Source organism: Triticum urartu, chromosome 4A, assembly GCF_056163025.1.
Source record: "Triticum urartu cultivar PI428250 chromosome 4A, HENAU_Tu73, whole genome shotgun sequence".
Lineage (NCBI taxonomy): Eukaryota > Viridiplantae > Streptophyta > Magnoliopsida > Poales > Poaceae > Triticum > Triticum urartu.
This window is the reverse complement of record NC_141876.1, coordinates 13,290,591-13,306,202: the sequence shown is the minus strand read 5'-3', so window position 1 is coordinate 13,306,202 and position 15,612 is coordinate 13,290,591. Positions and strand designations below refer to the sequence as shown.

General features: G+C 48.8%; 1 protein-coding gene and 1 pseudogene across 2 annotated transcripts; both read left to right on the top strand.

Annotated features, from left to right (window-relative positions):
• Nucleotides 1–6,378: 6,378 nt before the first annotated feature.
• Nucleotides 6,379–9,293, top strand: LOC147974432 (uncharacterized; annotated as a pseudogene). The gene is made up of 6 exons (XR_015602238.1): nt 6,379–7,027; nt 7,432–7,578; nt 7,677–8,025; nt 8,102–8,491; nt 8,581–8,920; nt 9,001–9,293. The product of XR_015602238.1 is annotated as an uncharacterized LOC147974432 (transcript).
• A 4,403-nt stretch (nt 9,294–13,696) lies between these two features.
• LOC125553394 (uncharacterized) lies at nt 13,697–14,533 on the top strand. Its single transcript, XM_048717182.1, has one exon. The coding sequence runs from the start codon at nt 13,734–13,736 to the stop codon at nt 14,226–14,228; it is 495 nt and encodes a 164-aa protein (XP_048573139.1). The 5' UTR covers nt 13,697–13,733; the 3' UTR covers nt 14,229–14,533.
• Nucleotides 14,534–15,612: the final 1,079 nt, after the last annotated feature.

Here is a 15,612-nt window from a genome sequence, read left to right as displayed (position 1 = left end):
GAAGACGTATTTTCCCTCGTGTTTCAGGAGTATCACCTCATCGACCACGTGGACGGCACCGTCGACTCCAGCCTCATCCTTGAGTTCCATGATTGGTCCACCATCGACACCATGATCATCCGCTGGTTTTTCCTCACCATCTCGCCGGACCTCTTCCAGACGGTCGTGGCGGACGGCGACGATGCCTGCATCGTGTGGACCAAGCTAAACGGGCTCTTCACCGACAACAAACTCCAGCGTCGCGTTTTTTGCAGCAAGAGTTTTTTGGGTGTCATCAGAACAACAGCTCCGTCGACGACTATTGTCGCCGCCTGAAAACTCTCGCTGACGAGCTCCGCGATATTGGCACGAAGATCGATGAGATGACCTCCTTCTCAGCACGCTCACCGCCAGGTTCAACGAAGACTTCGGCAACGCTGCGGCGAACCTTAGCCTCATCCCCAACCCGTCCTTCGCCAAGTTCGTTGCGTACATCCGCTTGGAGGAGCGGCGAATGAAGAAGGTGAAGGCGCGGTCCATCCACACCGCTCTCGCCGCCGGCACCACCCGCGACGCCTCCAGCCGCCCCGGCCACACCCCCTCCGCAGCGCCACCCGACGCCGTCCCTGACGCCGCCGCCGTACCCGGCCACCCAGCAGCCGGGGCTGCTCCCGCTGCCCTATGGGCCGCCTGCCCCTCCCGCCGAACAACGCCGCAGGGGTCGGCGCGGTGGGGGCCGCCGCGGGGGGTCAGCAGCAGCAGCCACAGGGTGCCGGCCAGCCTCGTCAGCAGGAGCATCAGTTCCAGGTGCCCCCTCTGTGGGCCTCCGGCTACAACCCGTGGACCGATGTCGTTCATGCCTACACCATGCCGGTTCCACGGGCTCCTGCACTGACCCTTTCTGTGCCGCGTCCACCGGCGCATCAGGCGTACTACGCGGCTCCGCAGCCGTACGGAGGATACCCACTGCCGCAGCTAAGTGGCGCCTACGGTCTCCCTGCGACCCCGCCGCCACCCTCGCCGGCCCTGCCACCGGCTCTTTGGGATCCGGCGCTCCTCGCCGCGCTGCACACCGCGCCTACGCCGAACAACTACACTGAAGGCGGTGATTGGTACATGGACACCGGGGCTACGGCTCACATGTTTGCTCATCCTGATAATGTTGCCTCCTTCACTCCCATCACCACCGACCGCCGCATCATTGTCGGCGACGGTTCCACCCTTCCTATCACACATGTCAGGCACACTTCTTTTCCTTCTAATTCCAAGCCTATTACTTTGTCTAACATACTTGTGTCACCTCATCTTATTAAGAACCTTGTTTCCGTTCGTTGTTTAACCCGTGAAAATCATGTTACTGTTGAATTTGACGAGTTTGGTTTTTGTGTCAAGGATGCTCGAATCAGGATGGTACTTCACCGATGTGACACCCTCGATGAGCTCTATCTGGTGCATCCGCCGTCCACCTCCACCACTGCACCGGTTGCTCTCTCCGCCGGCGTCTTTCTCTGGCACGCTCGTTTGGGTCATCCCAACCCCGTCACACTTCGTCATATTCTTAGGAGTTTCAGTTTCAGTTGTAATAAGATAGAGGATCACACCTGTCATGCCTGTCGTGTCGGCAAACATGTTCGCCCCCCGTTTAATAACTTCACCACCATAACTTCTTTTCCTTTTCAGTTGATTCATAGCAATGTGTGGACCTCTCCGGTTCCTAGTAATTCAGACTATTTATATTATCTGGTTATCCTTGATGATTATTCTCACTATGTGTGGATGTTACCTTTATCACGAAAGTCGGACGCACTCTCCACTTTGACGGCTTTTTACTCCTATGTCAGCATGATAATGGAAAAGAGTTCGACAACCTTGCTTTCCACACTTTTCTGTCGCACCACGACACAGTTTTTCGTCTCACATGCCCGTATACTTCACAGCAGAACGGTCGAACCGAACGCGTCCTTCGCACTCTGAACGACAGCATTCGCACGCTCCTGTTCCATGCTAATGTGCCGCCTCGTTTCTGGCTGGATGCACTCGCTACTGCTTCACTTCTCCTTAACATTCGCCCTTGCCGCCCACGGTGGAACTATGCACCTCACCATCTTCTCTTCGGCACGCCCCCATCTTATGATGGCTTGCGTATTTTTGGGTGCCTTTGCTATCCTAGCACTGCCGATTCCGCTCCTCACAAACTCGCACCTTGTTCTGTCGCTTGCATTTTCATTAGCTACCCCTCTAACTCCAAGGGATATCGGTGCTACGATCCCATCTCCCATCGTGTCTTCACTTCCCGGCACGTTTACTTTGATGAGCATGTGTTTCCGTTTCAGCAGGTACCCCCGGCTGTTCCTCCCGCCACCATTGACGCAGGCTCCTCGATGCCTGTCCCAGGGCGCTCGCGCGCCTCTCTTGACCCGCCCTGGCTTTGAGGCGTGTCCCCCGCTTGCAGCGCCTCCTACAGCCGTGACGTTGGTGCCCTCGGCTCCCCCGACGTTGGCGCCCGCGGCCCCCGTGGCCCCCTCGGCGCCCCCGGCGTCCTCGGTGTCGGCACCCCCGGCGCCCCCCTCGGCCCCCTCAGCACCCCCGGCGCTCCCGGTGTGGGCGCCTTCCCCGTCACATGTGGCCGGTCCGGTCACCCGCGCCCGTACGGGCGTCCTTCGGCCGAGCTCACGCTACGCCTCTGATGACTACGTCCATGCGGCGTCCACTTCTGAGCTGTCGCCGTTGTCGTCCTCCGTTCGAGCCGCTCTTCGTGACCCACTCTGGATGGCTGCGATACAAGATGAGTTTGACGCCCTGTTGCGCAACCGGACGTGGCAGCTTGTTCCCCGTCCCCGGCACGCCAACGTGATTACCGGGAAGTGGGTTTTCAAACACAAGCTCCGTCCTGATGGTACCCTTGATAGCTATAAAGCGCGCGGGGTTTGTTCGTGGCTTCCTACAGCTTGCTGGCATCGACTTCATCGACACCTTCGCTCGGGTCGTCAAGCCCAGCACGATACACACGGTTCTCCACTTTGTGGTCTCCCGTGCTTGGCCGGTACACCAGATGAACGTCTCAAACACCTTCCTCCATGGTCACCTCGAGGAGAAGGTCTTCTGCCAGTAGCCCACTGGGTTTGTTGACCCGGCGCTTCCCGACCACGTGTGCCTGCTTTCGCGGTCCTTGTACGGACTCAAGCAGGATCCGCGCGCTTGGTACCAGCGCATCGCGGCGTTTCTCCACCAGTTTGGGTTCCGCTCTACCCGCTCGGACGCCTCGCTCTTCGTCTATCATCAGGGCTCTGACATGGCCTACTTGCTGCTTTATGTCGACGACGTCATCCTGACGGCATGTATGGCTGGCCTCCTCAGTCAGCTCACGGCTCGTCTTCGTGCTGAGTTCGCCATCAAGGACTTGGGTCCTTTGCACTACTTCCTCGGTGTCGAGGTGGTGCGCCGTCCGAATGGTTTCTTCCTTCATCAGCGGAAGTACGCTCACAAGCTCCTGGAGCGCGCCGGCATGCTTAACTGCAAGCATGCTGCTACGCCTGTTGATACGAAGGCCAAGCTTTCCGCCACGGATGGTTCTCCTGTTTCGGATGCTGCTTTCTACCGGTCTCTCATTGGTGCTCTCCAGTACCTCACTCTGACTCGACCGGAGATCCAGTATGCCGTGCAGCAGGTGTGTCTTCATATGCATGCTCCTCGAGACGTTCACTGGGCTGCCGTCAAGCGGATTCTCCGCTATATCTGTGGCACTATGGATCTTGGCATCACGCTTCATGCCTCCGCCGACACCGCCCTCACCGCCTACTCCGATGCAGACTGGACGGGCTGCCCTGACACTCGTCGCTCCACTTCGGGCTATTATGTCTACCTTCGACCCTCACTTATCTCGTGGTCGTCCAAACGGCGGCCTACGGTCTCTCGTTCCAGTGCTGAGGCTGAGTATCGTGCGGTGGCCAACGCTGTCGCTGAGTGTTCATGGCTTCGCCAGCTGCTTCAGGAGCTCTCTTGCCCTGTTGACCGTGCCACAGTGGTCTACCGCGACAACATCTCGGCGGTCTACCTCTCCGCTAACCCAGTGCATCATCGACGGACCAAGCATATTGAGTTGGATATTCATTTTGTTCGGGAACAGGTGGCCCTTGGTCATATTCGTGTTTTACACGTTCCTACTTCCCAACAATTTATAGATATCATAACCAAGGGCTTGCCTACGGCGTCATTTGAGGAGTTTCGGTCCAGTCTTTGCGTCAGCCGCAGTGCCGCTTCGACTGCGGGGGGGGGGGGGGGGGGGGTGTTGAATATATGTGTTGTGCATATTTGTGTATTGGCTCCACCTCCTAGTTGCCTTGTATAGTTGAGGTCGTGGCCTACTCCTGTACATCATATATACGTACGTTTGCACCTGAGGAATACAACACGTAATTCCCACATCATACATTTACTCTCTTTTTTCAACCTTGTTAGGGTTTGTGTCCTGCTCAGGAAGGTGAGACGGCGGCGGCTCCCTGTAGATGAAATAAAGGTCTCCCCGCCTAGCCCCCGTTCCGGCGGTGCATATAGCATCGTTGGTGGGCGTGTGGAGGTGTGTCTCCGGCAGATCTATCTTTGGTGGATTTGCTCGGATCTCGTCGTTGTTTGTCTATGTTCGTGTGTCTTCGGCTTGGATCCTTCTGATCTACGTTATTCTTCATCAGTGGCGGTTACTGTTCTGTGATGCTGGTCCTATGGGGTCTTAGAACGATGACTTCCCAATTGTCTACTACAACAAGTTGTGCCCGACTACGGCGATCTAGGGGCGATGACGGCGGCGCGTCTTCGGCTCACTTCAGTGCTTATAGTCGTCGCTAGGTGGTCTACGGATCTGGATGTAATTTTTATTTCTAGTGTTCGTTGTACTGCAATGGAAGTTTTCCCCAAAAAAAAGCTTGCTCTTCCAATATTTATTTACAGTATATAATTCTCGAATGCTTCCGCTAGAAAAAAGTTCTTGAATGGGACTGTCATGGACAGTAAATGAACAGTAAAATATAGGGAAAGAGAAAAAAATTAAAGAACATATATGATTTTTCCAAACAAACAGTGATCTACCTACATTCAAATTTCCTCGATTAAATGATATTCGTGGTAGTGTGTGCGAAAAAACAATCGGTGCTCCAAAAACATTTTGTAGCATTGGGTTTTTCCCAGAGCATTACAAATGTTTTTTCTTCACCGAAACTTTGCTCGCAGATGAAACACTCAACCATGATTGTCACAAAATCTCTTATCTAGCAGTGACTTTTTTTTTTAGAAAAGGAGGTTAGACCGCCGGTCTCTGCATCCAAATTTCTTATCTAGCAGCGACTTCCGAGCGACTAGTGATCGTGGCACATGCGAGCATAATTTGCCTTCATGTAAAAATTTCCATCGCATTTCTTGGCAGAGACTATATCAGTAGACAATAACATATGTAACTTTGCTTTTATGCTTGTATTCACCAAAGCAAAAATTAATCAGAAATGTAAAAAGCAGGCAAATCCGAAAGGGGACTCCCAAGAGAGGGCCAAAGGACCCGAAGTGCCCCCGGCTGGACACCTGTTCCAAACCGCTCACATGCAGACCTGAAAAGCTCGACCACAACCATCTGGATTTGATCGAAAGTAGGAGGAACACGCAGCTTTATCCCGAAATTCGGATGCACCCCATGTGTTTGGCCACATTGCACGTACCTTTTGGCACTACAAAGCTAAAACCATGCAAAAGCATGGACCTTGCACCAATCATGCGTACGTTCATGCATGCAAGATAGCTGCAACTAACTAACTCTACATAGCCAAAGGGAGCCATCTGTCCACTGCATGCAAGCTTGCTGCTGGGAACATTAGTTTTGTGCGAGGCTTTCATGTGCTACCTAGCTAGGGCTGTCTGTTAAGCCCTTCTCAGTGCTTCACCGTGGACAGGTATTAAGCATGCCACATAAGTAAAAACATGACATGGTACAATAATTAAAAAAGAGAGAGAGCACTTTAGTGACCTCAGAAAGAACCATCAATGCCAAGCACGTGAACCTAGGCAAACCACATAAATAAGAGAAATTGGCCAATGCATGAAAGAGTTTAGGTGCTAAATCATTAAATAAAGTGTGCTTAGGCTGGTCATAGTGGGGAGTAACTTAGACTAGTGTCATGCATATGGCACTAGTCTAAATTACTACCTTCATAATGCAAAGTAACATACTCCCTCCGTCCCAGTTCGCAAGGCAAAGTTTTCAAATATCTTGGCCCAAGGTGAATTTTCATTGACTCTGATTTTCCACGTAAAAACGTTAACCATCGGTGCTGCAATTAATTTGGAAAGTGAAAATAACTTTATTTTCTAGTCTTTAATTGATTTGGCGCGATATTTTCCTCTGCCCCGCATGCTGTTTCCGCCTCGCGCGCTCCTTCCTCCTTCGGCGCGATATTTTCCCCTTAAATTTTGCTAGCGCGCCCAGATTTCTTTCCTAAACCAGAGATTTGATTCCGCACGCAAGGATTTCGTTCCAAACTCAAACGAAAGCAGCGCCCAGATTTCTTTATATAGCCATGGACTTACGTAGACGAACAGCCCAGTCTAGCGCCAATCTCATCTCCTCTCCTCCTCGATTTCATGGCGTCGGACGGGGGAGACGAGGGACATCGTCGTCCGCCGCTTCTTGGCCTCCAAGGCCTGACTCGCGCTGCCTTCCTTCCTCGTTCCAGCGATGGCGGCGGCCTTCCTCCACTTCGTACTCGTCATGGTGGCGGCCTTCCTCCACTCGGTCTTGCAGGTCGAGGACCACTGCCGTCGTTCTCCATTGGAACGGCTGCCTCTACACCGGTGTCCAGCCCCAGCGTCGGAGGGAGACGCCGCGTCGGTCTGTCGCTCCCACCTCGATCTCCTTCTCCAAATCAGGCAGGCTCGTCGAACTGGGCCACCTTGCCGGGCGGGAGCGGCAGTGCAAGCGCCGCCGGAAGGACGTCCTCCTACGTCGGCTTGAACATCATGAACGGCTCCATCTGCGTCGGACCAAATTCGTCCGTATTCTGCACGAGAGGTACGTAGTCCTTCTTGCCTGATCAGGATATGCTGTCTCGTTCGACGATTGCATCAGGAAACTGCCTGCGAGTCGCTGCTGTAGGATGTTTGCCTCCGCTGATCTCCTTCCTTGTAGCTGTTTACTGTTTTGCTGTTGTTTTAGTTCTTTCTATGTTGTTTCGTTCTGAACTATCTTTCAGTTTGGGGAGTCAGGATCTGTGAGCCGTGTAATGTACGTACGTAGATCTTAGCTCTCCATCGATTGTGTGAAGTGAAGAATAAAAGGCCTTCGTCAGCCACAGCATGAGAGACGCTATGTTTCGTTAGGAATAATTTGTTCCGTGACCGTATTTTTTTTCTTCTTGTTTGGCCGTACATAAGATCAGCTATATGGATTCTGAATTTCTTGTTTTTGCTATGTAGACCGTACCATTGAGTTTGCTGCATCTACTAACGGCAGAGAAGGCGGCTGGCGTGGCGCTGGATATAATCCAAATTTTGAGAACGCTGATGAGTATCCTCCACGGCCAGAACATGTAGAAGCACCTTCTGCAAAAGAGATTGATTTGAGTAGGTTTTTCATCTACAACTCAACCATGATTTGTTTTCAGTTTTGTTTAGTAGCAGCATATTTGGTTTGTGCTTATGATTTGTTTTCATGTGTGCAGATGCTTTGGCTAACAAGAATAATAGAGAACAGTACACTGTCGAAGACAAGCGTAATATTTACGCTATGCTGCTTGCTCGAAATGGAGAGCGTGGAAGGTTAAAGAATGGGATTTTGGATTCTATTGTACGTGATGCAAATTGTTCACGGAGGTGCGTGAGTAGGATTTGGAATGAAACGAAGACAGGAGGTGGCGTTAACTCTATCAAGAACAATTTGAAGTTAAAAACGGGAAGGAAGAAAATGAGTTTGGATATTGAGGCATTAGAAGCCATTCCACCTGGTGAGAGGACCACAATTCGACAAGTTGCTGCTGGACTTAACATGTCCAAAAGCACAGTTCACCGTAGGTATGAAAAAAAAGCATTAGTTCTTACATTTCGATGATGACCGAAATCATGATCAACTTTTCTTGTTTCTGTCTAGGTTGAAGGAGAAGGTAATGAGACGAGTTTCAAATGAACTGAAACCTTCATTAACTGAAGCCAACAAGAAGGCACGTGTGGCGTATTGCCTTGAGAATTTGGAGCCAAGTTCATTGGAGGACAATCCCACTTTTAAAGCTAGTTTTTACAAGGTTCATTTGGATGAGAAGATCTTCTACCGCACAAGGAAGACACAGAAAATGTACTTGAGTCATAGAGAGGAAGCACCAAAAAGAGAATGCAAACATAAAAACCACATCGAGCAGATCATGTTCTTGTCGGCTATGGCAAGGCCAAGGTATGATTCTCAAGGAAATTGTGTGTTTGATGGAAAAATAGGTGTGTGGGCTTTTGTTGATTGGGTGCAAGCTCAAAAGAAGAGTGCTAACAGGTAAACTACCATGATGTTTTTTTAAGCATGATCTACATCAAGTGTGAAATTCGTTTGCTAAAGTAACATATTTTTTTCTTTCAATGTAGAGGGAGAGGAGAATGGGAGCTCAAGCCTTCATCTTCGGTGGACAGGAACAAAAGTAGGGAGTACATTGTGCAGTATGTACTGCCTGCTATAAAGAAAAAATGGCCTGAGAGTGATAGATGGAACACCGTGTACATTCAGCAAGACAATGCAAGAACTCATGTTTTAGTAAATGATCCCATTTTTGCAATGGAAGCGGCAAAGGGAGGTTGGGATATCAGAATTGTAAATCAACCACCAAATTCACCTGACTGTAACATACTTGATCTTGGGTGGTTTGCCTCCATTCAATCTATGTTCCATAGGAAAATGCCCAAAACCCTTGCAGAGATTGTTCAGAAGGTAGCACTCCATTTTAGCTATGCAACTTCTTAATGTTTGTGCACAGCGACCTAACTTCATTTTTTTCAATTGTTCCATAGGTTAATGAAAGCCTTGCTCAGTACCCACATCATAAGCTTAATAGAATCTGGTTAAGCCATCAAGCTTGTATGAGGGAAATTATTAAGCACAAGGGGTCGATGCACTATGATACACCTCACATGAAGAAAAAAACATTAGAGAGGCTAGGTCTACTGTCAGTCCGTCTGACGGTTGATAAAGATTATGTTGACGCTGCCATTGAGTATTTGAACTCACCTTAGGAGGAACGAGTGTTTTAGTTTATCACTGGAACAATTGCACTTTGTTGTTTAATCGCAGCAACAAAACTCATGTGATCACAAGAATTGGTCGTGCTCACTATACAATGCCCGCCCATGACTGCACATTCTCAAAGCATGGTGTACAAATGTTGTGGTCATTTTAGATGAGTACGTGAGACAAGTATTTTCAGTACTCCATACTCACAATATAAACGGAAATAACCATTGCAATATCCTCACAATATATAGATCACAAATAACAACTGCAATATTCATTCCATGATTCACATCAGGATTCATAATTCGAAAATAAATTCCACTGCAACAAGATCATGATTCATAAAACACACACCATCTTCACACATCAAGAGACATGGCTATTTCTTCCTCAACATAAACCCTAATTCATCTCGGTGTCAGCCACAAATGCATTCTCATCTTCGGCAACTGCAGTTGTGTTGCGACCGCAACGGGAACACACACCATCTTCACCTACTCCGACAATCGTCGCGCAGTCCTTGCACCAGTAGTCGTCACAGAGAAGTGGATTTCCACACACATCACAAGGTACCACGTCCATTGGCACCGGCAAGGAGCAAGCTAGACAACGGAATATCGAAGAATCACCTCGAACACCACAGTTACGGCACATTGCCGGGAACAAGCATCCATCACATGAAGATTCCAACGTAGTCCTCCGTCCAATCGCAAGATTGGTGTTGCCAATGTACCTTGCCCTAGCCGAGAACCTTGAATCACCAGCTCCGACATTCGTTCCACGATCTACTTTCTGAAAAAGATCTTGAATGGTTGTGTAAATCCTCTCAAATTCATCCTCAAGTTCTTCCACCTCGCCTTGTGTGACTTCCACCTCGCCATCTGCCTCCTCCACCTCGCCATCTACCTCCCCCACCTCGGCACAGATCTCCTCCATGCCCTCCACGTCCATGATAGTTGAGGGGAGATGAGGCAATGAACTGAATGTGTGGGAAGAGGAGGAACATGCGTTGCCATTTTATACAAGTTTCGGCATGCAAAACAGTAACCGTTTCACACTGCATTGTGGAAGAGGAAGATGAGAGGAAGTACTCCAACACGCATTAGAATTGTGGTGCATGCAGCGTGGGAACAGGAGTAAGTGTTGTGGTGCATGCAGATTTAGTGGAGTGGTTTCCCACGGTGAAAGAGGAGTGGATCAGCTTTTGCATGCAAACATTGATGGACTACTAGTGCCAAATTGAATACAAATGTGCCTAGAGGGTGGAAGATTTTGGGACAAATAGTTTTTGGGATTTTGCCTTGCGAACTGGGACGGAGGGAGTACTAGTAGTATCATAGATGGCTTCATTTATTAGCTCGTAGACTCATCTTGTCTCGGAAAGCGTTATGTTACCTCTGTTCATTTTTATAAGACGTTTTAGACATTCAGACACTGTTCAAAACAATACAAAGCAAGCTGTCTGAAACGTCTTATAAAAACAAACGGAGGAAGTATTATGTTACCACCTCTCATTAATTACTTGCCACATAAGCAGAATTTTCTCAAAATACGCTATGTTACTAGCTAAATTATTCCCACTATGACTAGCCTTAGCAACAACCAGCTAAAAAACACCTAGTATACATTGGGAAGTTGAGTTGCTAAGCTATTTAATACACTTAGCACCTCATCTAGTAAGCACCTTCACATTGGAAGAGGCGAGGCACATCTCCTTTGCTACCCACCACTAGTATTTGGAGACTTGATAAATAAAGAAAGAAAAGAGGAAGATATACATTTCACCAACCTGTGCTGGCCAGCGACACTCATCGCAGGTTTTGACACTCATCTGATCTCTTTTGATTTTTAGATCGGTGCCTGATCTCTCGTGCTGCCCACTAGCTAAGCTGCAGTCATCGTTGGAATGGAATGGGCATGCATATTGGTATACTGCTTTACCCAAAAGGAGCTACATAGGAAGCTTTAGTGAGACTGAGACCAGAGGTTGATAGGTACTTGCTGCGGCTGCCTGCCCTGCAGATCGATCGACCAACATGTGGATGCTATCGATGCCGGCCCAAAGCAAAAAAAGTTATTCTTCCTCTTCTTGCCCTACTCCGTCCCTGGCTGGCTCTAAATCCCGAATGATTGGTGACACTGCGGCGACTACCACTGGGTCGATCCGTAATTTTCATCTTGTGGCTTCTCTTGTGGCTGTGAGGCTTTGAGACAGTGTGGAGTGCGAGGGGTCATGCTGTCTGTTGGACAGTGGTGCACACCATTTGCATCCTTAAGACCTTCACTGGAACATCATTTGTTTGCACTAAAGCCGTCGATTCTAGGTAGCAACAGACCCAATGAGATGCTACTTGCACTTGAAACGGGTTTGAATATAGACAGTCCCTTTCCTATTTCCTGGGTGCTACTGGAGGCCTGGTTAGTTCGTACGCCACTTTCACACAAAAAATAAACATGTATTATCTGCAACAACAACTTGGTCACTAATGGCCTGACGTATATTTTGCAATTGCAATTCTATTGGTCACTCTACCGGCCCGACGCCGACGTCCGACGTCCAAGCTAGGGTTGCATGGCCCATGTCGCCGCCCTCGTGCTCTTTTCTTCTTCTTCCTCCGTAGTACGTAGCATGGAGCCATGGATGGCAATGCAGGTCGGCAGCAGCACGGCGTCCGGCCCGGCCGACTACCGGTCACATCGTTTGATCAAGCGTACCATGAGTGCACCCGAACGGACAGACAGTTACTAGCCGTGCCCTACACCCATGGACTCAGACAAAGTATTGGTCGTTTAATTTAACAGGATCCCCCTGGCCGGATCTGCTTTAGCATATAGGTCGACCGAAATCATTAGATCTAGGCAGGGCGTAAATATCTCTGTCATTCCTTCGTGATTAAGCTCAGTCTTTGCGGCTTTGGGTCGCGTTCAATCAAAATCACGCAGAAACTTCAACAACGTGGTGCCAGCCCCATGAACCCCTTCTTTGTCTCATATGAGCCTTGTCGACCAGCGTTACAGTGTGGACTATGCACGACTAGAGCACGTACAATGGTATTATCTAGATAGTGTGTTCAGTTGGAAGAGAGTTCTCTTAACTGAGAGATGGTATGTCTTGTAGTGAAATAGTCATGTTAGTTTCTCCAGATGCCTTCTTTAATCATCTCATTATGTTAGGAGCATTCATACATTAATTTCTTAATTGTCATATAGTATAATTTATTGTATAACATGTTTTTCATTTTTCTAGGTGACTTGGATGCATAACAAAAACCCTCTTATAACCATCATACAAGCCCTTATAAGTTCTCGAGATAAGAAGCCTCTAACACATAATTTTATTGACCTCAGCCGACTATGCATGTATTGCCTTGGCATTCGGAAAACACATTTGGTTTTAGTGTATGCTTGCTTTGCTAGCTAACGTGTTGCAAGCCAAAAATTGGTGATGCCAAGATTGGCCAAAAGTTGGTGAATATATGAGGTCGGTAAGAAAAATAATCAACCAATCACTATTCAATATTTGAAAAGATTCCAAATATTGGCATGCCAATTTTCAAATCAACCCGGCGCAAAAAACAAATCAAACCGAGCATGCTCTTAGACCTTAGCTTATAGCCAACTATCATTCTTTTTCTTCAGAAACATCTCTTATTGCATTTACTACAATAATAAGCTCATAAACTCATAAAATGCAATAAGAGATGTTTCTAAAAATAATATTAAGAAGTTATCAGATATTGCTTGCAAAAGTACCTTGTTGTATTCAAGATGTACCAAATTATGCCGGACTGCATCAAATTTACTTAGGTTTGCGGAACAGATGTGTCTAGTTGCACTACAACGATTCCTCGATTCCTCTTACGGCATGAGTTGTCCGCCAAGTCCAGTACAAAGTTACCGCACAACCATATGATCCACCTTATCATTTGGAGACAATGTAATAATAAAATTAGGGCACAATTGTCTAAATAATAACTATGGAATAATGCAACAATATTTTTAAAAGAGATAAATGTTGTCCGAAGGTCGCAAACTCGCAACGGAAGTAGGAGAACCGAGCTACCTTGTGAAGGGCGAGCTCACTTTGGACATACCTAGGGCTGAACTATGTGTTGGCCAGGATCTAGCGGCAAAGAGGAACTATGACAGATTATTGCCAAAGATTGTAACGATGCTATTTGATGAACGAAACCCTCTTTACCCGTAAAAAATTGTAGCTGACAATTCAAAAGATTATCTGCAACTTTTTGCATACGATGTACACTAATGAACTTGGACGGTCTATAGGCTTTTAGCATATGCCTGAGCAATATTGAATTATGCTTAATTAAAATACACAATACCTAAAGTAGACAGCTCAGCAACCACTACTACAAAATGGTCCCACAAATGATTCAAAAAATTCCAGAAATGCCCCTCTTAAACCCTCTATAAATACCACGGCTCTTCATTTCTTCCCTCCCTTTTCCTCCTCCTCCTTCCTAAATCACTCAATTACCATTATAACCTTATCATGCCGTTCTCAGGTTCGGCCTCCCTCCAAACCTTCGCGCCACAGAATGACGGGTTCGGAACGAACACGGAGCAAATTCCGATCGAAGATGCGGCGGCAGCGGCCTCGCCGCCGATGACGGACGCCGCTGCGGTCGGCGTCGACACGGCGGACGACATGGACGACCGGAGGCTCAGGCGGAAGATCTCCAACCGGGAGTCGGCGCGCCGGTCGCGCGCACGCAAGCAGCGCCACCTCGACGACCTCCGTGCCCTCGCCGCAAGCCTGCGGGGCGGCCGCCGGGAGCTCGCGGCGCGCGTGCACGCCGCGCGTAGCCGCGTCGCCATCGTCCTCCACGCCAACGACGAGCTCCGCGCCGAGGCGGCCGCCCTGAGCCGACGTCTTGAGGTGGCGGCTCATCGCGCGCTCGCCCTCAACCAGCTGTACGCCGCGGCCGCCGGTCTCGGGGTCGGGACGTTCGAGCAGGCCGCTGCCTCGCTGATCGCGTGGAGCTGACGTGCATGCATCATGCACGTACGTGCTGGTGCACGGGTAGGGTCTACGTACGTTCTCAGCTGGTTGTGGTTGGCCAATGGTAAGGAGAAGGCACGACCGTGGGATAGGTAGCTAGCTTTTATCAGTCCTGAAGTGAGTGTCAAAGAAAAAAGCTTTCGGTCCTGAAGTCTTGTGATTGGGTAGATATATCAGTCACCAAGTAAAAGAACGGGACACAATGGCACGACTAATTCGTGACCAATGAAGGCATAAAAAAAACGTTGGAATGTAATGTTATTACTAAACCAAAGTCTAAACCTTGTGTCCGTCGACTGGTTCCCTCTGTCCTGCTGGCTCCATATTTTCTCTTCAGTGGTTCACGTAGCACCATTCAGTGGTTCTGACATGAGCACTGGTATATCTCGCCCTCAACAACAACGCATAAATAGTGGTCTAAATTGATTATGGTGAGATGAATCTTGGCCATTAATCTCTATTAGTGGAGGCGATCGACAATCTGTCGATCGAGTCCCATGATTGGCAGCGTACGTAGTACTACGTCCTTGTTTAATTAGTGGTGGGCAGGCAGGCCAGATGCTCTCTGCTTTGCTTTCCAGGTTAGTTCAGCAGAGAGTAGTGTAATGTAATGCGCGGCCCCTGGCTAAGCAAAAGCTGTCTGCTTTGGGCGTTAATATCGTTTTCGGGTGGGATTAGATTTGTATTTTGTGCGGGTATCCGGTCGCGCTCGCCACGTCAAAAGCGGAGAGCGGGGCGCTTCACGTCTCCGAATTCGTGGTTTAGATTCGGTAACGATCCTTTTCGGGTGATCGCATCTGATTATGCTTTGCGTTACATACCTTAATCTCAACTCGTCGCAAGGAAAGGAAAACGTAATCTCGGCCCGGTGCGTCGTTTTTAGCTGGCAGCCACGTCCAACTTACACTAGTTATCTTCTTTGTGATGATGGAACTAACCCAACAGAGTTCAAGTACTAGACTTTGTATTGGTGACGGCATTTTACTGAATTTATTTCGGTCATTTGGCGATGTGCGTTTAGTGGAGTAGATGTTCCTGTCGACTACGAAGTCGTCTGTAGCGACTTTGTCAATCCGGAGATGATATGTCCGCCCGATTACGTACGCGAGCTTCCAGCGAAAAGCTCGACCGTTAGGAGCTCTCGGGGAATAGTACCACCTCATAGGAGGAACGGGCCAAAGAGAGAGGACGTGAAAAAAAAAAGATGACGGTGAACCAGAGAGACTTAACCCGTGCTTTATTATTAGGGAAGAGATATATACCGCGTTCGAAAAACTTATGCTTACTATCGGTGGGATTGGCCCAACTGACCAGCTCAGTATAATATATTCCGGGCTATTGGCCCAACTGTCCAGTTCAGACTATCTTT

What these genes read in the sequence shown, in the direction of transcription:
- LOC125553394 (XM_048717182.1), top strand. Translation starts at nt 13,734, where the DNA reads ATGCCGTTCTCAGGTTCGGCCTCCCTCCAAACCTTCGCGCCACAGAAT.